This window comes from Mus musculus, chromosome 7, assembly GCF_000001635.26.
Source record: "Mus musculus strain C57BL/6J chromosome 7, GRCm38.p6 C57BL/6J".
NCBI lineage: Eukaryota > Metazoa > Chordata > Mammalia > Rodentia > Muridae > Mus > Mus musculus.
In genome coordinates, this window is record NC_000073.6 from 104,431,646 (window position 1) to 104,454,050 (window position 22,405).

The window sequence follows — 22,405 nt, forward strand, 5'->3', positions numbered from 1 at the left end:
TGGGTACACCAGTGAGCAAGTCTTAAGGGTGTGAGTATGGGAGAGCTGGCCCTACAGCTTTTCTGATGTGTGTCAGTATAGGCAAGGGAGAGATGCTGTCTTAGTAAGGGTTTCTATTCCTGCACAAACATCATGACCAAGAAACAAGTTGGGGAGGAAAGGGTTTATTCGGCTTACACTTCCATACTGCTGTTCATCACCAAGGAAGCCAGGACTGGAACTCAGGCAGGTAGGTCAGGAAGCAGGAGCTGATGCAGAGGCCATGGAGGGATGTTCTTTACTGGCTTGCCTCCCCTGGCTTGCTCAGCCTGCTCTCTTATAGAACCCAAGACTACCAGCCCAGAGATGGTCCCACCAACAAGGGGCCATTCCCCCTTGATCACTAATTGAGAAAATGCCTTAGAGTTGGATCTCATGGAGGCATTTCCTCAACTGAAGCTCCTTTCTCTGTGATAACCCCAGCTGTGTCAAGTTGACACAAAACTAGCCAGTACAATTGACCCCTTGTCAACTTGACACACAAACACATCACTAGTAAGCCTCAACCCTTACATTCTTATTCATCCCCAAGATCTAAATAACTTTAAAAGTCCCACAGTCTTTACATATTCTTAAAATTTCAATCTCTTTAAAATATCCATCTCTTTTAAAATCCAAAGTCTTTTTTACAATTAAAAGTCTCTTAACTGTGGGCTCCACTAAAACAGTTTCTTCCTTCAAGAGGGAAAATATCAGGGCACAGCCACAATCAAAAGCAAAAGTCAATCTCCAACCGTCCAATGTCTGGGATCCAACTTACGATCTTCTGGGCTCCTCCAAGGGCTTGGGTCACTTCTCCAGCCATGCCCTTTGTAGCACACGCGTCATCCTCTAGGCTCCAGATGCCTGTACTCCACTGCTGCTGCTGCTCTTGGTGGTCATCTCATGGTACTGGCATCTCCAAAACACTGCATGACCCCTTCAGTCCTGGGCCATCAATTGCAACTGAGGCTGGACTTTCACCAATGGCCTTCCATGGCCTCTCACAGTGCCAAGCCTCAGCTGCTCTGCTCAACTCCTTCATGCCTTCAAAACCAGTACCACCTGGGTGACCCTTACACATTACCAAGTCCAGCCACAGCACAAGGTACAACTTTGGCTATATCTGGAACACAGCCACTGTGCTCTCAGAAAACACTTCCCAGAAGATGTCACCTCAATGATGCTGGTCTCTTCTTAATCACCGCTAATTTCTTAGCTCCAGCTAACCAGCATCAATAGTCCCAGTAATGCAAAGTTTTTGCTTTAGTAGTTCTGGTATCTTGTTAACCACAGCTGATTCTTCAGCCCCAGCTAACCAGAACTACAGAATCTTCACATTCAAAACAGCAATGGCCCTGAAAAGAGTCTTTAATTTTCCCTCTGAAATTTCACAAACCAGACCTCCATCTTCTGCAGTGTTCTCAACATTATCTTCCAAGCTCCTACACAACATCTGACAGAGCTCTTAACAACGGATGGATCTTCAAGCCCAAAGTTCCAAAGTCCTTCCACAGTCCTCCCCAAAACATGGTCAGGTTGTCACAGGAATACCCCACTCTGCTGGTACCAATTTGTCTTAGTCAGGGTTTCTATTCCTGCACAAACATCATGACCAAGAAACAAGTTGGGGAGGAAAGGGTTTATTCGGCTTACACTTCCATACTGCTGTTCATCACCAAGGAAGCCAGGACTGGAACTCAGGCAGGTAGGTCAGGAAGCAGGAGCTGATGCAGAGGCCATGGAGGGATGTTCCTTACTGGCTTGCCTCCCCTGGCTTGCTCAGCCTGCTCTCTTATAGAACCCAAGACTACCAGCCCAGAGATGGTCCCACCAAAAAGGGGCCTTTCCCCCTTGATCACTAATTGAGAAAATGCCTTAGAGTTGGATCTCATGGAGGCATTTCCTCAACTGAAGATCCTTTCTCTGTGATAACCCCAGCTGTGTCAAGTTGACACAAAACTAGCCAGTACAGATGCCCATCCCTTGACTTGACCCTTGACACCTACATCAAGCAGAAGAGCTGGCCCTGTGTGATGAGAGCAGGAGAGGTGGTCCTACCCCTCAACTGCTGAAGCACTCAGGAGAGCTAGTCCTGCACAATGACTGGGCACCACTGTAGAGCTGGCCCTGGATGTGGGGGTTGCTGGTTAACAGGCCCTAAGGTTGTGAATGCAGAAGAACCCTCCCTCTTGACTTCTGGGCAGCTGTGCAGAAACAGGAGGGACAGACTCCTCCCTTTATCTTTTGTCATCTATGGCAGTCAGGAGAATTGGCACCAGGATTATGAGAGTGTGAGAACTGGCCATGTCTCTCAGTAGGTGAAAAACTTGGAAGAGTAGGCCCTACACCTCATATAGGTAGCAGAGTATAGCTGATTCTGGTTTCTGGGATTGTTGGTGAGAGGGCCTCAAAGGTGTGAGACAGCTTGCAGGCTGACCAGCTCAGATATTGCTTAGACCAAGACCCAGGGCTTAGAATTGTCTCACTGCAACATCTACTTCATCAATGAATTGCTAGAGTGCAAGAAGGGATGTCATACAGATCCAATACTACAGGATCAGCACGACACAGGGAAACAAGAGAGTATCTGAGAGGAGCCCTAGTGAGGTTCTGATATTGGTAAAGTAGCAGAAGCCAGAGGCCTCAGATCAGATCAATGACTCATTGCAATGAATATTTCAAAGCAAAGAATTGTGGACTAATGGGTATACCGTAGGACACAGTGTAACACACCAGAGCTTTAACAATAGGTTTTTTTCACTCTTAGTGGTGAGGTTGCAAGATGAAGAGCAGGTATGAATGGAGGTGGAGATGTATGGGATTGGAGTACATGATGTAAAATTCACAAAAGAACCAATAAATAGTTTAAAAAAGAAAACAAAGAGGCATGTAAGAACAGAATAAAAGAAAATACAATAAGAGAAATAAAAAGCAAACACACTGGAATATGACAAAACAAACAAACCACAAAAAGAGCTAAGTAAAAAGAATCACAAGAAGTACATATAGATGCAGCGTATATGTTTTGAACACATTGGAGTACCATGAAAACTCAAGCCATGATATAAAAGCAAAGGACTATAAGTTTCTAAACAGAAAAAGGGAAAGAAAAGCCCTGACAACATTATCAGAGAAAGAACCTCCTAATAAGGAGCATTTGTTCTGGGTGTGCATGTGTTGCTGGGCATGGGAATTTCCTTAAAGATGGTTTATTTCCCCAGTCTGACTCCCTTGGAAAAAAAGAATTTTTCATTTTGGATGCCTATCAATTACAGATTGCTTCTGGGTTAGGGGTGGGTCATATATCCACTCTCCTTCCTGTTCCAGAATCCTATTTGGTCCAGCCCCTTTCAGACGCTATGCATGCAGCCACAGTCTCTGTGAGTTTATATTTGGTCTCAAAAACAAACAACAGAAAACATAGATCAAGCACAGAACTTGTTGCTGTGTTTCTCATTATGGAAACCTTCCTCTCCTCCCTGATGTTTCAGCTGCCACATGCACATTGTCTTCACTGCTGTGTGTCATGTGTTTATTAACCCCATTGTTGAAAGTCACTAGATAGCATGTTACGTACTTAGAATAAATCTGATGTTAACATTGAAAGGATATAAACACAGAAGGAATCAGAAGATGTTCTGCTGATTTGGCTTTCTTAGACATCAACTCAATTTAAAGAAGCAGTTCCACAGTATCTTATTTGTATTTTAATAATTGTAGTCTAGGGAGATTCTCTTATGCTTAAGTGGAATAAATCACCATGTCTTTTTAGGAGTTAAAATGTAAAAGAGTATATAGAATGATATATCAACTTCCAAGCCTATAATGCTCAGGTAAGTACCCTGTCAGCAAAAGTGGAGGTTTTCCACCTGTTACTGCTTTATGCTTTGTTTCCTGTATCTTCCTGCTCCTTACCTTGTATTCTTGGTCAACCTCTTCAATGAGAGCTGTTTGGTGACCACGGTGCTCCTGAGATCGCTCACAAAGCCAGCAGATGACCATCATGTCCTTCCTACAGAAGAGCCGGAGTTTCTCTCCATGTTGTGCACAGATATTCACCTTCTGCTCCTCCTCTGGAATGGACTTGAATCCCTTGAGCCTCTCTACTATGTTGGCCACATGTAGATTAGGCCTCAGATTCCCAAATGGGTAAGGAACTCGGCATACAGGGCAGTTGCCCTTCCCGTCTGTGTTTCTGTTGGACTCATAATTCAGTGTGATGCAGGCTCTGCAGAAGCTGTGGTTACAATCAGCACTCACAGGTTCCTTCAGGAGCTCCAAACAGATAGGACAGGTTACTTCCTCCTTTATCATCTCCAGGACTGATGAGGCCATAGTTGCTGTGATCCTGTGTCTGCCTGTCCTGACTCCTCACACTGCTGCACGGACAGGGAAAAGGACCAAGTAAGAAGTGGAAGATCAAAATGAACCCTGTGCAGAGGTCAAGGAAGGACCACCATGACAAGTTAAAAGAACAAAGGAAGAAATATGGAAGGAGGTTTGGTGATATAGCAAGTAGTACTTGGTTATACTTCAAGTGTTGTACTTTTAGGTCATCCCAAATGATAACTTTCATGTATCAGAATGTTATCCCCCTTTTACTGAAGAGTAAAAAGAGTTTCCCATCAACATCCTCGTGTAGCCTCTATTTTTTCCTTCCCTGTCTTTCCCAGGCACCATCTTCAGTGTCTTAAGCAACAAACCTCTCATATCTCTGGCCACTCCTCTACTGTCAAGACTAGTCAGTGAGACTCACTGTGATGCTCTTATTGCCTGTTTCTTACCAGAAAGAGCAGATGCTTACATGGAGTGTAAACACTTCCATGTCCTTATGGACATACGCAATGATTTCTCTGATTGTCATCTAATAAAAGACTATGTGTGTGTTTGTTGACAAGTTATGTTAACCCCTGTGGAGATGTATAGAGTTGGTCACTTAAGAGGGTCATTTGTCTTCAATACACTTCAACGGTATAAAAATCATTCCATGAAGTCTTCTTTCATTGGTGACTGCTCTATCCCATAGAGGTCACCCAAGAAAAAAGAGGTGGCTACTAAGGCACAACCTGTAGCCATCACATAGATTGTGTGGAATTATGCCCCCAGTTACTTGGAGTATCTGAGGAATCATACGTCTGTAAATATTAAAATTTTATCTTGGTCTAGAAATTTTCCCAAAACATTAATGGGCGTCTCCAGGTATGTATGCCACCATGATACTAAGTGAGATCAAGACTAAATGAAAAATTATTCTTGAAAGTACACAGTTTTTTTTCTCCCAATAGCATGTAATATTAGTTCATCATGAAAAACCAATGGACAATTCACACAACACTGAGAAACTAAAGAAAAAAAACCCTGTTGGCTAAGTGTTGGTGCCTACCTTTAAGGCAGGCAGATCTATGAGTCCAAGGCCTGCCTGGTCTTCAGAGTGAGTTTCAGGATGCCTACTGCTATAGATATACTTCCTCAAGAAACTGTTATTATTCTTTGTCTGACAAATATTTGAAAAAATATATTTTTGGAGTAATAAAATTTCAAAACTGTTTATAGCAAGACATAAATTTCCTGACTATAAAGACATACATGAAAGGCCCACTACTTATCTCATAGCAAATTTAGGGCATTGAAAAATCTTTAAAATCATGTACAACACAAGCATACTTATTTTTGTCACCTCTATTCATCACAGCAGGGCAAGTACTTAGAATAAATGCAAACTGAAAAACTAAACTAAAATAAAAATTATGCAAGTAAGATTTCTTTTCACATGAAAAAAAGCCAATGATTTCAGTAAAGATGGCTGTGTAATATTCCATATAGAAAAGTCACAAATAGTGAGACGCCATGATAAAGGAATAAAGAATCTGAACCTGTGAGAGAGAAATTATGGAAATAACACCCTTTTCAATAGCTATAGATAATATAAAATATCTTGGTGTAAGTCTAACCAAGCCAGTGAAAGATGTGCATGAAAGGAATGTCAGTTTCCTGAAGAAAGAAATTGAAGATATCAGAAGTTGGGAAGATCTTCCATGCTCACTGATAGGCATGATTAACATAGTGAAAATGGCCATCTTATGAAAAGGAATCCTCACCAAAATACCAACACAATTTTGTATAGACTTTAAAGAGCAATTCTCAACTTCATATGGAAAAATAAAAACCCAGGATGCCAAATCAATCCTGAACTTCAGGAGGAATCACCATCTCTGCCCCTAATCTGTAGTACAGGGCAGTAATGGTAACAACAGCATGGTACTGGTACAGAAACAGACATGTTCATCAATTGAATCAAAGAGGACCCAGAAAAAGACCTACATAACTATGGACATTTGATTTTTGATAAAGAGACTGAAACTACACAGTAGGAAAAAAAAAAGTCATCTTCAACAAATGGTTTTGGCCTAATCGGACGTATACATGTAGAAGAATGCAAATAGTTCCATATTTATCACCCTGCACAAAAATCAAGTCCAAGTGGATCAAGGGCCTCAAAATAAAACTCACTATACTAAATTTCATAGAAGTGAAAGTGGGGAGTAGCCTTGAACACATTAGTACAGAAGACAATTTGCTGAACCAAACACCAATGGCTCAGGTATCAGGATCAAAAATTTATAAATGGTACCTCATGAAACCGCAAAGCTTCTGTAAGGTAAAGGACACTGTTAATAGAAAAAACATTACCAGCCTACAAATTGGAAAAGGTTCTTTACCAACCCTACATTTGACAGAGGGCTTACTCCCCAAATTCATAATGTACTCAAGAAGTTAAACAGTAACAACCCAAATAAAACAATTTAAAAAATGGTATAAAATGCTAAACAAAGAGTTCTCGAGAGAGGAATCTCGAACGGCCTGAGAAGTACTTTAAGAAATGTCGAAAGGATGGACCATCTAGAGACTACCATACCCGGGGATCCATCCCATAATCAGCCTCCAAACGCTGACACCATTGCATACACTTGCAAAATTTTGCTGAAAGGACCCTGATATAGCTGTCTCTTGTGAGGCTATGCTGGGGCCTAGCAAACACAGAAGTGGATGCTCACAGTCAGTTATTGGATGGATCACAGGGTCCCCAACGGAGGAGCTAGAGAAAGTACCCAAGGAGCTAAAGGGGTCTGCAACCCTATAGGTGGAACAACAATACAAACTAACCAGTACCCCCCAGAGCTCGTGTCTCTAACTGCATATGTATCAGAAGATGGCCTAGTCAGCCATCATTGGAAAGAGAGGCCCCTTGGTCTTGCAAACTTTATATACCTCAGTACAGGGGAACGCCAGGGCCAAGAAGTGGGAGTGGGTGGGTAGGGGAGTGGGGGAGGAGGGTATGGGGGACTTTTGGGATAGCATTGGAATTGTAAATGAAGAAAATACCTAATTTTAAAAAAAGGAAAAAGATGACTAAGTTTGGGAAATATATTGTGTAGCATGGTTATAATAGCTAGTAATTATTTTTAATTTGAAATATGATAAAATGGCAAAAAAAAGAAATGTTGAAGTCCTTAGTCATTAGGGAGGTACAAATCAAAACAACTATGAGGTTTCATCTTACATCCATGAGAATGGTTTAGATCAAAAATTCAAGAGATAGCACATGCTGGTGAGAATGTGGAGCAAGGTGTGAACTCCTTCATTGCTGGTGGGGGTACAAACCTGTACAATCACTTTGGAAATCAATTTGGTGATTTCTCATGAAACTGTGAATAGTTCTACCTGAAGACCCAGCTATACTGCTCCTGGGCATATACCCAAAAGATGCTTCACCATCCCACATAGCCAAATGCTCAAGTATGTTTATAGCAACTTTATATGTAATTGCCTGAAACTGGAAACAACATAGATGTCACTCAACTGAAGAATGGATAAAGAAAATGTGATACATCTACACACTAGAATGCCATTCAGCTATAAAAAACAAAGACATCATGAATATTGTAGGCAAATGGATGGAACTTGAAAATATCATCCTGAGGGAGGTAACCCAGTTCCAAAAGGACATGCATGTTATGTACTCACTATTAATGGATAATAGCCATAAAATACAGGATACCCATGTCATATTCCACAAACCCCAATAAGCTAAACAAATAGGAAGGCACAAGAGAGGATACTTGATTCTCACTTAGATGGGAGAATAAAATGGTTACAAATGGTAGATGGAGGGAGAGAACTGGATGTTAGAGCAGATAGGCAGGGAAATGGGAGGGTTCAGAATTACATGTGGGGAGTGAGAGGAGGGATGGGTAGATGGCCATGAAAATGAATGGAAATCTGCAACTGACAGGGGTGAGGAGGTAGGGGCCATCTCCAAGATGAGATAGAGACCAGGGAGAATGTAGGTGTGCAAGAATCAATGAGAGTGCCCTTAGCTGTGACTCACAGCACTGGAGGTATGGAACCTGAAGAGTCTACTTCCTGTAGTCAGATAGGAAACCCAATGGAGTGATAGGGACACCAACCCACCCACAAAACGACTGACCCAAAATTTATCCTGTTTACAAGAACTGTATGTTTGAGACTTGATTTAATGGATCCCCAAATAACATGGAAATTCCTAGGTTTGTTTATAAAATGCTGCAGGTCCCTGCCTCCAATTGGTTTTGATTGGTAAATAAAAATTTCAGAGGGAAATGGCTGGCCAGAGGGAGATGGAGCAGGAGCCTTAGATTTGTTCAGGCTAGGAACTGGGAGAGATGGAGGAGACAAGGGCTGCAGGAGAGGAAGCCAACCTGCTCTGTAATAGTTTCAGCATGTGGCCTTTGGAGTTACTCCCCAAGTTGGGTCTGGGGGTAGCAGAGATGGAATATTGATTTAGCAAGTTGTGTTGAGAATACTGGAGGGGAGTTTGTGCTAATCAGGGAGAATTAGAACTACTCAGTCTTTGAGCTAGTCAAGGCATATCAAAATTAAACTAGTGTGTTTGTGTGTGTGTGTGTGTGTGTGTGTGTGTGTGTGTGTGTCACTGCCTGTAACTCCAGCTTCAGAGAATCCAGCACCTCTGATCAGTACAGTCTTTCCTTCCTTTCTTCCTTTCATTTCTTTCTTCCATTTTAAAAAATGATTTTATTTATTTTATGTATGTGAGAACACTGTAGCTGTCTTCAACATACCAGAAGAGGGCACTGGATCCCATTACAGATGGTTGTGAGCCACCATGTGGTTGCTGGAAATAGAACTCAAGATATCTGGAAGAACAGTCAGTGCTCTTAACCACCGAGGCATTTCTCCAGCCCCTTCCCTTCCTTTCAAATGTGTATGCACACAGGCAAACACACAAATACACAGCTTAAACAAAATTGTGTGTGTGTGTTAGACAAATAATGGTTGGTTTTACTGTAGTAATCTGCACTATTATCCTTTGGTTCTTGACTACCCAAACATTGCTAGGTATGTGTGTGCTCTTGGCTCTTGGCTCTTTAGTCAAATCAGACGTTTGCTTGGGGTTGGTAATCCCACGAATTCTATGCAACCATTGCCCTTGAATATTATGCAGGCAGAACAGATTGTACATAAAGGATTTGAGGTTGGTTTGGTGTTTATGTTTCTCTCTTGGTATCTAGCAGAGTACCTTCTTGCACCATAGAGACTAGAAGTTAGGGATGAAGGCTATGCTTAGTCACAAGCTCAAATCTCCATGTTCAATGAATTATGTGGATTCTTTTTCTGCAGTTGGGCACCACTATCATTTTGAATAGAGCAACATGTTGTGTTAGCAACAGCCTTGATTGTTTAAGGATCTCCATGAAATCCTGTTGGTCAATAACTCAATTGAATGTAATCCAGTCCTACAATTGGAAGTTTATTTGGTGACAAGAGGTTGCCAGTTGAGTTTCTCCCATTATTAATAGACCTCATTAACATAACCTCCATACACTTTAGGAAGTTTCCATTGCACTAGGTTTCCATATAACCCCTCAAATGCCCCTTAATTCCAGCAATATTAATCTTTCAAAATAGAGACACTAAGAAACAATAACTAGGTTTGTTCAAATCAAAAAAGACTTCAGACAGCACTTGTTTCTGTTGTTATTGGAGTATGTAATGGCCAAGGAAGCTCCATTTTGTGCTAGGCACTCATTTGAAATTCCTGAAAAATAAGTTCCTCAAAACTCTCACTCCTTGCTGTCCTCCCCAAATGTAAAACTCATGCTGGTTTTGTGAACTTTATTGCTGAGTTATTTATTCTCAGCTACACATCCCAGACAAATAAGTTGATTGTGGTGTCCACCTTTAAATACACTCCCTCTAGCCTCTTCCTGTGTCACAATTCTTTGATTTGCCTTTAAGGCCACTGAGCTATTAGCAATATTTTATGAATTCACTTCATTATAACTTAATCTGTGGTCTTCTCCCTGTGTAGTTGAACTCTGTAACACCTAAAACTGTTACTTTAAGAATGATGATAGTTTCACTGAAAGTAATAGAAAAAAAGGGGGAAGAGCCTCAAGCTCATGGACACAGGGGAAACTTTCCTGAACAGTAGATGAAGAATGGACAAATGTAAGGCAAAGGACACTCTGAATAGGACAATATGGCAACCTACAGATTGGTAAAAGATCTTTACCAACTCTACATTCCATAGAGGGCTAATATCCAATATATACAAAGTACTCAAGAAGTTAGACTCCAGAGAAACAAATAACCATATTAAAAATGGGGTACAGAGATAAACAAAGAATTCTCAACTGAGAAAACTTGTATGACAGAGAAGCACCTAAATAAATGTTCAGTATCCTTAGTCATCAAGGAAATGCAAATCAAAACAACTCTGAGATTCCACCTCACATCTATCAAAAATAGCCAAGATCAAAAATTCAGGTGAGCTGGGCGGTGGTGGCACACACCTTTAAACCCAGCACTTGGGAGGTAGAGACAGGAGGATTTCTGAGTTCGAGGCCAGCCTGGTCTACAGAGTGCGTTCCAGGACAGCCAGAGCTCTACAGAGAGAAACCCTGTCTGGAAAAACAAAACAAAACAAAACAAAACAAAACAAAACAAAACAAAACAACAAAAAAAAGAACAAACCAAAAAAACCAAAAAAACAAAACCAGAAAAAAAAAAAACCCAAACAAGCAAACAAACAAAAACCTCAGGTGACAGCAGATGCTGGTGAGGATGTGGAGAAAGAGGAACACTCCTCCATTGCTGGTGGGATTGTAAACTGGTATACCCACTCTGGAAATCAGTTTGGTGGTTCCTCAGAAAATTAGACATGGTACTACCCGAGGACCCAGCTATACCTCTTCTGGGCATATACCCAGAAGATGCTCTAACATGTAATAAGAACACATGTTCCACTATGTTCATAGCACTATGTTCATAGCCAGAAGCTGGAAAGAACCCAGATGTCCTTCAACAGAGGAATGGATACAGAAAATGTGGTACATTTACACAATGGAATACTACTCAGCTACTAAAAACAATGAATTTATGAAATTCTTAGGCAAATGAATGGAACTAGAAAATATCATCTTGAGTGAGGTAACCAAATCACAAAAGAATGCACATGGTATGCACTCACTGATAAGTGGATATTAGCCCGGAAGCTCCGAATACCCAAAATACAGACCACATGAAACTCAAGAAGAAGGAAGAACAAAATGTGGATACTCTGGTCCTTCTTAGAAGGGGGAACAAAATACCCATGGGAAGAGATACAGAGACAATGTGTGGAGCAGAGACTTAAGGAAAGTCCATCCAGTTGCTGTTCCACCTGGGGATTCAGCCTATATACAGTTACCAAACCCAGACACTATTGTGGATGCCAACAAGTACTTGCTGAGAGGAGCCTGATATAGCTGTCTTTCTGTCAGTGCCTGAAAAATACAGAGGTGGATGCTCACAGCCAACAATTGGACTGAGCACAGAGTCGCTAATGGAGGAGTTAGAGAAAGGAAGCAAGGATCTGAAGGGGTTTGAGGCTCCATAGAAGGAACAAAAATATGAACCAACCAGTAGCTCCCGGGACTAAACCACTAACCAAAGAGTTCACATGGAGTGTCCCATGGCTCCAGCAGCATATGTAGCATTAATGGGAGGAGAGGCCGTTGGTCCTATGAAGAGTCAATGCTCCAATGTATGGGAATGCCAGGAGAGGGAAGTAGGAGTGGGTGGGTTGGTGAGCAAGGGAAAGGGGGATGGGATGGGGGTTTTTGGAGGGGAAGTGAGGAAAAGGCTAATAGTTGAAATGTACAAAATATCTAATAAAAAAAGGGTATACAAGATATAAGATACAATTTGCTAAACGCCTGAAACTCAAGAAGAATGAAGACCAAAGTGTGGACACTGTGCCCCTTCTTAGAATTGGGAACAAAACACCCATGGAAGGAGTTACAGAAACAAAGTTTGGAGCTGTGACGAAAGGATGGACCATCTAGAGACTGCCATATCCAGGGAACCACTCCACAATCAGCTTCCAAACGCTGACACCATTGCATACACTAGCAAAATTTTGCTGAAAGGACCCAGATATAGCTGTCTCTTGTGAGACTATGCCGGGGCCTAGCAAACACAGAAGTGGATGCTCACAGTCAGCTATTGGATGGATCACAGGGCTCCCAATGGAGGAGCTAGAGAAAGTACCCAAGGAGCTAAAGGGATCTGCAACCCTATAGGTCGAACAACAATATGAACTAACCAGTACCCCGGAGCTCTTGACTCTAGCTGCATATGTATCAAAAGATGGCCTAGTCGGCCATCACTGGAAAGAGGCCCATTGGACACACAAACTTTATATTCCCCAGTACAGGGGAACGCCAGGGCCAAAAAAAAAAATGGTAATGGGTGGGTAGGGGAGTGTGGGGGAGGGTATGGGGGGCTTTTGGGATAGCATTGGAAATGTAATTGAGGAAAATATGTAATAAAAAAAAGGGTATAAAAAGAATGAAGAGAGTTCAAAGAACTGATGCCATAGAAGAAATGGTCCTTTTCCAAATAGGCCTGGCAAATAAATTCTCTCATTTACAAAGTATCATTTTTTGAAGCAATTTGACACGTATCCCCTAGACGTTTCCACATTTAAAAACTGGACAACCCTAAAACATGCATTTTAATATCTCATAACATATGGTGGTTAAGAGAGTTAATTGCTATGTTCAGAAAACAGGTGTACACAACTGATTGAAAGCAAGACAGAGCAAAGGGAAAGGGGATGAATGGGCTCTTGAGAACCCTCAAGCCAACCTGGACACAGGAAGTCCTGACCTGTGTCTTCTGGAGTCTACATTAGTTTGGGTGAAGCCTGGATTCCCTGCTCCAAGTCCTTTCTTTTCTTTCATGGTTCTCAAGATCTCTAGATCTTTCTATCAGCAGACATTTTTCATTCTTTTATGTCATCAAATTCAATTAGGAGCTCTTGCTGTGCCTCCTAGGGCACTAATGTTCATGTGTAATCCCAGGAGCTGGGGAGGCTGACACAGAACAATTCCATGAGGTCAGCCTGGGATATACAGGAATTAAAAAGCTGTCACTTCTTGAGAGTGCTCCTTTGCTGTTCTCTCTCTGTCTCTCTGTTTCTTTCTGTTTCTCTCTATCTCATCCAATCTTCCTTTCACCCTATCCTCTGTCTCTTTCCTTGGGATTAAATTAGGAGCTGGTAGAAACTTGCAAGTGCTCCTCCAGCCCACTAATTGCACCCAAATTAGCTAAATAGATTTGGTCTTATTAGGTCCTTGGACTCTGGATCTTACTGTGTCGTCTTTCGTTGTATCCAGAATTACTAGTCTGGGGTGATCTAGATTCAGATACAGGACATATGGCATATGGGGAAGGGTAGGCAATGGTAATGATTTTAAAGTGACATTAGGAATTCCCTACAGACTTCAGGCTATTTTATAGTACAAGTACATTAATAGGAGGCTGCAAAGAGATCAAGACTTCCAATCACAGACAAAGATCAAAGGAAATAAGCCCTTAGAATCATGGGTAAATCTACTATTACTCAGAGAAATCTTAACCTTTTTTTTCAAACACCCCTCTGGCTATACTACTTCTTTGGAGGGAAATCAGTGTCTGTGTTGGAGCAGAAGATTCATGCTGCAACTCATAATTAAAGATTAGAAAAAAGACTGGAGTCTGTTTGGAAAAATAACGGACCTTTCCAGACAGGTCATAAGAGCTGTCTTCCTCAAGGCCACCCTGTCTCTGGCTCTCATCCCCATAATATTCAGCAGGAAGCCAGCAGTTCCCCCCCAACCTCTTCCTGCTTTTTAACTTCAACTTAAACTCACCAGAGCAAAGACTGTGTCTTCTTCTAAATTCCTCCAAACTCTGCAGTTGAAAATTGGCTCACACCTTCAGATACCAACCAAGAGACCCAGGATTTGTGGAGAGGAGCAAACACAGGCAAGAGTCTAAGTCCTGAGGATTCAGCCAACTGTGCTGGTCCTCTTGGGAGCCAGTAGAGAAATGAAAGTTAAGACTGTGAGGGCAGGAACTGAGAAAAAGAAACTAAAAACAACCAACCAGTGGGGTGGTACCCCATCAATATCTGAGGTTTTACCACCAGAGGGAGTCAGTTGCCTTAGGTCAGCTTTGCCTTCCAGTAACTTGGGACATTTTTTTTCAGAACTACAGAAACTTGTTATGTCACTTGTTCAGACTCATGATACAATCAACCAAAAAGTTCCTGACCCTCTGGGAATGTGGAAAGAAAGCCTTCCCCATGGGCTTCTCCTGCACTTGAGCTCCTGTTTTGGCTTTGCCTTGGTGGCAGGTGTGGCCTAAAGGGAAGGAAAAACAAGGCTAGGGACAGAAAGCTGCCGTGTTCCTCTGAGGTTGGAGCTGGACTCTTACCGGAAGAGAACAGGAAGGAAGTTGCAGTTCAGGGAGCTGCCACACAAGCAAGATTTCCCACCCATCAGGGACAGAATGGGGAGGAGTCATGTGCAGAGCCAGGCAGAAACACCTCACCACCCTCACAGCAGAGAGAGCAGTGAGCTGCAGAGGGCTCTCCAGTTGTTCCATGATGTCCCTCAGATTATGTATTCTGTAACTGAATAGACTTTGTCCCTTCACAGTGCCGAGCTGATCCATTCATTCATTTTCCCCTTTCCAGGAGTCCCTCTACAGGATGTTTCACAAGGTCCCATTTGATTTAGGATTTGTTTAAAGACCAGTACTACTGCTACACCATTCCCTGAATAAAAGGTGGAAATCTGTAGAGCTTCTCTGAGAGTAGTGTTTGCCTATCATTATAGAGTCTGATGGTGGACCCTCAGCACTGTACAAAATCAGGTGTGGTGGCTCCTGCATGTGATCTGTCTTAGTTACTCCGAACTGCTGGGATAAACACCATGACTGGGACAAGTTGTAAGGAAAGTGTTTCATTTGGGGCTCACAGTAGAGTTCATGACCACCACAGTAGGACACATGGCACCAGGCAGGGAGACAAGGTGCTGGAGCAGGAAATGAGAAGTCACACCTTGAGACACAAACTAGACAAGAGGCAGAGGCAGAGAGAAAATGTTGTTGTTGGTGGTCAGAATCTACTGAATCCTGAAAGCTTGCATCCATGCCATACCTTCTCTAATAATGCCACACTACCAATCTTCTTTTCTTTTCTTTTTTTTTTTTAAGGATTTTTTTTTTATTGGATAGTTTCTTTACTTACATTTCAAATGTTTTTCCCTTTCCAGGTCTTCCCTTCGGAAACCCCCTACTCCTACCTCTATGAAGGTGTTCCCCCTCCCCCACTCCTATCTTCCTGCCCTAGCATTGTCACATACTGATGCATCTAATATCCTCAGGCCCAAGGGTTACTCCTCCCACTGATGTCCAACAAGGCCATCCATCATCTGCCACATATGTGGACATAGCCATGGCTCCTTCCATGTGTACTCTTTGGTAGATGGTCCAGTTCCCAGGAGCTCTGGTGGTTCTGGCCCGTTGACACTCTTGTTCCCTCCATGAGGATGCAAACCCTGTCAGCTCTTTCAGTCCCTTCTCCAACTCCTACACTGAGGACCCTGCTCTCTGTCCAATGGTTGTCATTGAGCATCTGCCTCTGTATTTGTCAGTCTCTGGCAGAGTCTCTCAGGAGACAGCCTTATCAGTCTCCCATCAGAAAGCACTTCCTGCACACTCAATAGAGTCTGATTTTGGGGACTGTATATGGGATAGGTCCCCAGGTGGGGCAGTTTCTGAATGGCCTTTATCTCAGTTTCTGTTCCACACTTTGTCTCCATATGTCCTCCTGTGAGTATTTTGTTCCCCTTTCTAAGAAGCTCTGAAGCATCCACACTTTGGTCCTTCTTCTTAGGCTTCTTATGGGCAGGTCACTTCCCCCTTTATCATCTCCAGGACTGATGAGGCCATAGTTGCTATGATCCTGTGTCTGCCTGTCCTGACTTCTCACACTTCTGCACGGATGGCTGTGTGACAGGGATGGGGAAAAGGGTCAAGTAAGAAATGAAGGATCAGAATGAACCCTGTTCAGATGTCAAGGAAGGACCACAATGACAAGTTAAAAGAACAAAGAAAGATATGTGGAAGGAGGTTTGGTGACATAGCAAATAGTACTTTGTCATACTTCAGGTGCTGTACTTTTAGGTCACCCCAAATGACAGATTTCATGTATGGGGATGCTATCCCCCTTTTACTGAATAGTAGAAAGAATTTACTGTCAACATCCTTGTGTAGCCTCCCTTTTATCCTTCCCTGTCTTTCCCAGGCACCATCTTCAGTGTCCTAAGCACCAAACCTCTCATACCTCTGGCCACTCCTCTTCTATCAGGACTAGTCAGTGAGACTCACTCTGGTGCTCTTATTGCCAGTTTCTTACCAGAAAGAGCTGATGCTGACACGGAGTGTAAACACTCCCACGTCCTGATGCACATATGTATTGATTTCTCTGATTATTATCTAATAAAAGACTATGCATATATTTGTTCACATGGTTCCATTAATCCCTGTGCTAGATGTATAAAGATGGTCACTTAAGAGGGTCATTTGTCTTCAATACACTGAAAAGGTATGAAAATCATCCCATGGAGTCTTCTTTCATATGAACCTGTGTGGGGGCAGTGAGCTGCTCACAGTCAGACTGGTCTTAGTAGAACAAAGGTCTGGAACCCCAGGGACTGGATGGGTGGTGATTTCCACCTACATGGGATGGAAAGTATTTGGTCATGTCTCCTTAACCCCTGGCTCCTATTGAAATTACGGTCCCCACAGTCCCCGCAGAAGAGGTGTGTGTCTCTCTATCACTGGATAGTTGACTTCTTGTCGGCCCAGGCAGACCCAACTAGTGCAAAGTGTCTCAGAGTTACCGAGTGACCTGGAAGACATGGTGGAGACTTCATCTCCTTGCCTGCACTAGCTTCCCTTTGCCGAAACCCTTGCACAAGACCTGGCCAGAGATCTCCATGGAAAACCTCTGCTACCCAGGCCCACAGTTGGCTCCTGATGTGGGACTCTTATAGACACGACTGCACTGAATGGATACTGCAGGAAGGTGTGCTCCCCCTGCCCCCAGCTCTGGAAACAATTAATCTGTCTTTTCCTACTGTCCTTTCGGTCAGCGCCATTGCATGGATTTAGACAAACTAAAAGGGCAACTGAAGCCTGGCCAGAGCTACTCTCCGTTGTTGGCTGAAGGTCCCTCTGGCCTCTGTCTAAACCCCCGACAGCCCACAACAGGTGTTGGCAAAGACTCTCTATCTAACTTCTCCTTAAAACAAAAAGAAAACCTGGTAACGCAGCAGCCACTTAAAAGCCACAGGGCAGCTGCCAGTTCTTAAATCTGCAGGAAGGCTTAGCATTTTGACCTCTGTGGAATCCCCCAAAGCCAAATAGGCCAAGGGAACGTTCCCATTGGGCAAGTGCTTCTCATCTTTTCTATCATGGGCAACTTACCATCACATAAAAAATCACCCCAGGCCAGGGAAACACGCGCCCTACAAAAACCCTGAGGAATAAAGATAGCAAAAAAACAAACAAAAAAAAAAAAAACAAAAAATAACAACAAAAAAACAAAACAAAAACAAAAACAAAAACCAAACAACAACAACAACAAAAAACAAGCATTAGTGTTTTGGAAAGAAGTCTTTCAGATAGCACCATTCATGGCCAGTGATAATATTTATAGCCTGGACTCATGGATCAGAGTACTTCTCTCATCAAAAACAAAGATACCCTACAAGGAAAAACACCCTCCAGTGATTTTTTTCGCTAATCTTAGCTGCAATTAGGCAATGCATAGGGCCATCCAAAATAGGAAAGACTGATAGCAACACAGCTTCTGAGTCCCCTCAGTCAGATGAACCCAAAGATCAAGGTCCTAAAAACCACTCCATTTCAGATCTCACAGCCCTTACCCAATTAATAAGAGAAATAAAATCCATCTACCCATCCCTGCCTCCTTATGTCTTAGAGGAAACACTAAATAAACTGTCTGCTCCTCCTGCCCCTTCCTCTCCCACTCAAAGGCAAGGCTCCCTTAGAAAACCAAAGGAGCTACCACCTTCAACTCCCCCCATCCAACCAGAGAGATGTAGCTCTCCTCCCTCTTCTCCAAGCTGTAATTGTGAAATACCTTAAAAACTCATAGATGAAGCCCCACCTAACTCCATAATCCCTTACCCCCAACCATCTACCTACCACCCAACAACTTTGTAATATTAGAGACTCTCTTGCAAAACTAACCCCGCCTCCCAGGCTACTCAGGAGTCCAATACAAAACTAAAAACCCAAACCGCTCAGGCATTCCCAGTTAATATCAACCCCAGCTGAAATAAAACCCTTAATTGGTACCCACTCCAAGCCTCAGACTTAAAAGAACTCTGGCAGGCAGTAAAGGAAGATGGCATCCACGCACCGTGGACAAAATCTCTCCTACAGAGCCATGTTGCCAACCTAAATACCCCACAAGATTGGAGAGATAATTGTCGTTATGCCCTTCCCAGGCAATGTTTTTGGAATGGGAAGCCTTATTCATAAATGAATGCTGTCAATGAGTCAGGAAGAAACAGAGCAGAGGCAACACCCTATCAAGTTTTAATGAACTCTTTGGCCAGGAGACATGATCAAACACATTCTGTCCCATGTAGGTAGAAATCACCACCCATCAATTCCCTGGGGTTCCAGACCTTTGCTTGACTGGAGACCAGGCTGTGCACAGCCCACTGCCCCACAAACCTGCTCTAACACATAAAGGTTACCAAAGAAAGAAGAGGTGGCTACTGGGATACCACTGAGAGCCAGAACAAAGGGTAAGCGGTATTATGCCCCCCCCTCCAGTTACATGGGGTATCTCAGGAATATTGTGTCTGAAATGTTAGGATTTTATCTTGGTCAAGTAACTGGGATGAGTGGGACCCAGGTGCCCAGGAACTCTGTCTGACCAGTGGCACAGCTTCCTTCCTGTCTGGGCTAGTGCCCTGAGCAGACAACCTTGGGCATGAACTCTGCAGCCAGTCTCACAACACCCAGTGGAAGATTTACTTCTAGGTGCTCTAATACTCCCAGGATCAGAGGATCAGAGGTGAGGAGGACACAACATCTACCCCAACAGTGGAAGTAACTGGGACCAGTGGGACCGAGGCACTCAAGAACTCTGCTCGACCAATGACAGGGGTTCCTTCCTGTCTGGGCCAGTGCCCTGAGCAGACCTTGGGAACAAAATCCACTGTCAGTCTTACAACACTCAGAGGAAGCTCCACTCCCAGGTGCTCTAACACACCCAGGACCACAGTATCTTAGGATCTCAGTATCTCAGGAGCTTGGTCAGTCCAAGATGTTAGGGTCCCAGAGGCAGGTTGACTCCCAGGAGTTCAGGATCAGAGGATCCCAGACTCACAGGATCCCAGAGACAGCTGAACTCTAAGGAGATCTGGCACAACCAGGATCACAGGAAGGACAGCCTCGAGTCAGATATCTTGAGGGCAGGTAGAACTAGAAATAATCATATGGCAGGAGGCAAGTATAAGAACATAAGCAACAGAAACCAAGGTTGCTTGGCATCATTAGAACTCAATTCTCCCACTATAACAAGTCCTGAATACACCATCACATAGGAAAAGCATGGTTTGATTCTAAAATCATTTCTCATTATGGTGATTGTGGACTTTAAGAAGGACATAAATAACCCCATTAAAGAAATACAGGAGAACACAGGTAAACAGACAGAAGTTTTTAAAGAGGAAGCAAAAAAAAAAAAAAACCCTTAAAATCCCTTAAAGAATTACAGGAAAACACAATCAAACAGATGAAGGAAATGAACAAGACCATTCAAGATCTAAAAATGGAAATAGAAACAATAAATCACAAAGGGAGACAACCCTGGAGTTAGAAAACCTAGGAAAGAGATCTGGAGTCATAGATGCAAGAGCATCGCCAAAAGAATACACGATAGAGAGGAGAGAGGGAGAGAGGGAGAGAGGGAGAGAGGGAGAGAGGGAGAGAGAGAGAGAGAGAGAGAGAGAGAGAGAGAGAGAGAGAGAGAGAGAATCAGAGACTCTCAGGTACAGAAGATAACTTGGAAAACATTGGCATAAAAGTCAAAGAAAATGCAAAATGAAAAAAGCTCCTAACCCAAAACATCCAGGAAATCCAGGACACAATGAGAAGACCAAACCTAAAGATAATAGGTATAGAAGAGAGCAAAGATTCCCAACTTAAAGGGCCAGTACATATTTTCAACAAAATTATAGAAGAAAACTTCCCTAACGTAAAGAAAGAGATGCCCATGAACATACAAGAAGCCTACAGAACTCCAAATAGACTGGACCAGAAAAGAAATTCCTCCTGTCCCATAATAATCCAAACACCAAATACATAAAACAAAGAAAAAATATTGAAATCAGTAAGGAAAAAAGGTCAAGTAACATATAAAATCAGACCTATCAGATTACACCTGACTTCTCCCCAGAGACTATAAAAGCTAGAAGATCCTGGGCAGATCTCATACAGACCCTAAGAGATCACAAATGCCAGCCCAGGTTACTATAGTCAGAAAAACTCTCAATTACCATAGATGGAGAATCCAAGATATTCCATGGCAAAACCAAGTTTACACAAAATTTTCCCATAAATCCAGCCCTAGAAAGGATAATAGATGGAAAACTGCAACACAAGGAGGGAAACTGCACCCTAAAGAAAGCAAGAAAGCAACTATTCAACAAACTTAAAGAAGATAGCCACACAAACATAATTCCAACTCTAACAACAAAAATAATAGGAAGTAGCAATCACTTTCCCTGAATATCTCTTAACATCAATGGACTCAATTCCCCCCAAAAGACATAGACTAACAGACTGCATATATAAATAGGACTGAGCATTTTGCTGCATACAGTAAATGCACTTCAGTGAAAAGGCAAATACTACATCAGAAGAAAAGGTTGGAACACAATTTGCCAAGCAATTGTTCCCAAGTAACAAGTTGGTGTAGCGATTCTAATATCGAATAAAATCATGTTTCAAGCAAATGTTATAAAAAAAAGATAAGGAAGGACATTCCATACTGGTTAAAGGAAAAATCTACCAAGAAGAGCTCTCAATTCTGAAAATCTAAGCTCCAAATGCAAGGACACCTACATTCATCAAAGAAACTTTACTAAAGCTCAAAGCATACATTGCACCCCAAAAATAATAGGAGATTTCAACACCCCACTATCAGCAATGGACCGATCATGGAAACAGAAACTAAACAGAGACACAATGAAACTAACAGGAGTTATCAACCAAATGGATTTAATAGATATTTATAGAACATTTCATCCTAGAGCAAAAGAACCTTTTAAGCACCTCACGGTACCTTCTCCAAAACTGACCATTTAATTGGTCACAAAACAGTCTTGAACAGATACAAGAATATATGAATAATTTCATGCACCCTATCAGATCACCACGGACTAAGACTGGTCTTCAATACTAACAAAAACTACTGAAAGCATACATACACATGGACGCTGAGCAATGCTTTACTCAATGATAACTTGGTCAAGGACAAATAAAAGAAATTAAAGGCTTTTCAGAATTTAATGAAAATGAAGATACATCATACCAAAACTTATGGGACAGAATGAAAGCAGTGGTAATAGGAAAACTCATAGCCCTAAGTGCCTCTACAAAGAAGCTGAAGAGAGCTTACACTTAGCAGCTTGACAGCACACATGAAAGCTCTAGAAGAAAAAGAAGCAAATACACCCAAGAGGAGTAGAATATAGGAAATAATCAAACTCTGGGCTGAAATCAAACAAAAAGAAACAAAAAGAACTATACATAGAATCAATGAAACCAGGAGCTGATTCTTAGAGAAAATCAACAAAATAGATAAAACCTTAGCCAGACTAACCAGAGGATACAGAGACAGTATCCAAACTAATAAAATCAGAAATGAAAAAGGAGACATAACAGTGAAACATGTCTTAAAATA

At 42.3% G+C, this 22,405-nt stretch overlaps 1 protein-coding gene across 2 annotated transcripts in view; it reads right to left on the bottom strand.

Moving 5' to 3' along the window:
* Positions 1-22,405, bottom strand: part of Trim30a (tripartite motif-containing 30A) — a 56,169-nt gene that overhangs the window by 22,621 nt on the left and 11,143 nt on the right. Inside the window, exons 1-2 of one of the 2 annotated variants that reach the window (NM_001357467.1) lie at positions 14,259-14,480; positions 3,937-4,400 (exon numbers count right to left, since the gene is read on the bottom strand). In NM_001357467.1, the coding sequence (NP_001344396.1) occupies positions 3,937-4,356 (420 nt within the window). In that variant the 5' untranslated portion in view covers positions 4,357-4,400; positions 14,259-14,480. Of the gene's footprint in view, positions 1-3,936; positions 4,401-14,258; positions 14,481-22,405 lie in introns of those variants that run through there. The other variant, NM_009099.2, reaches the window with a different exon arrangement.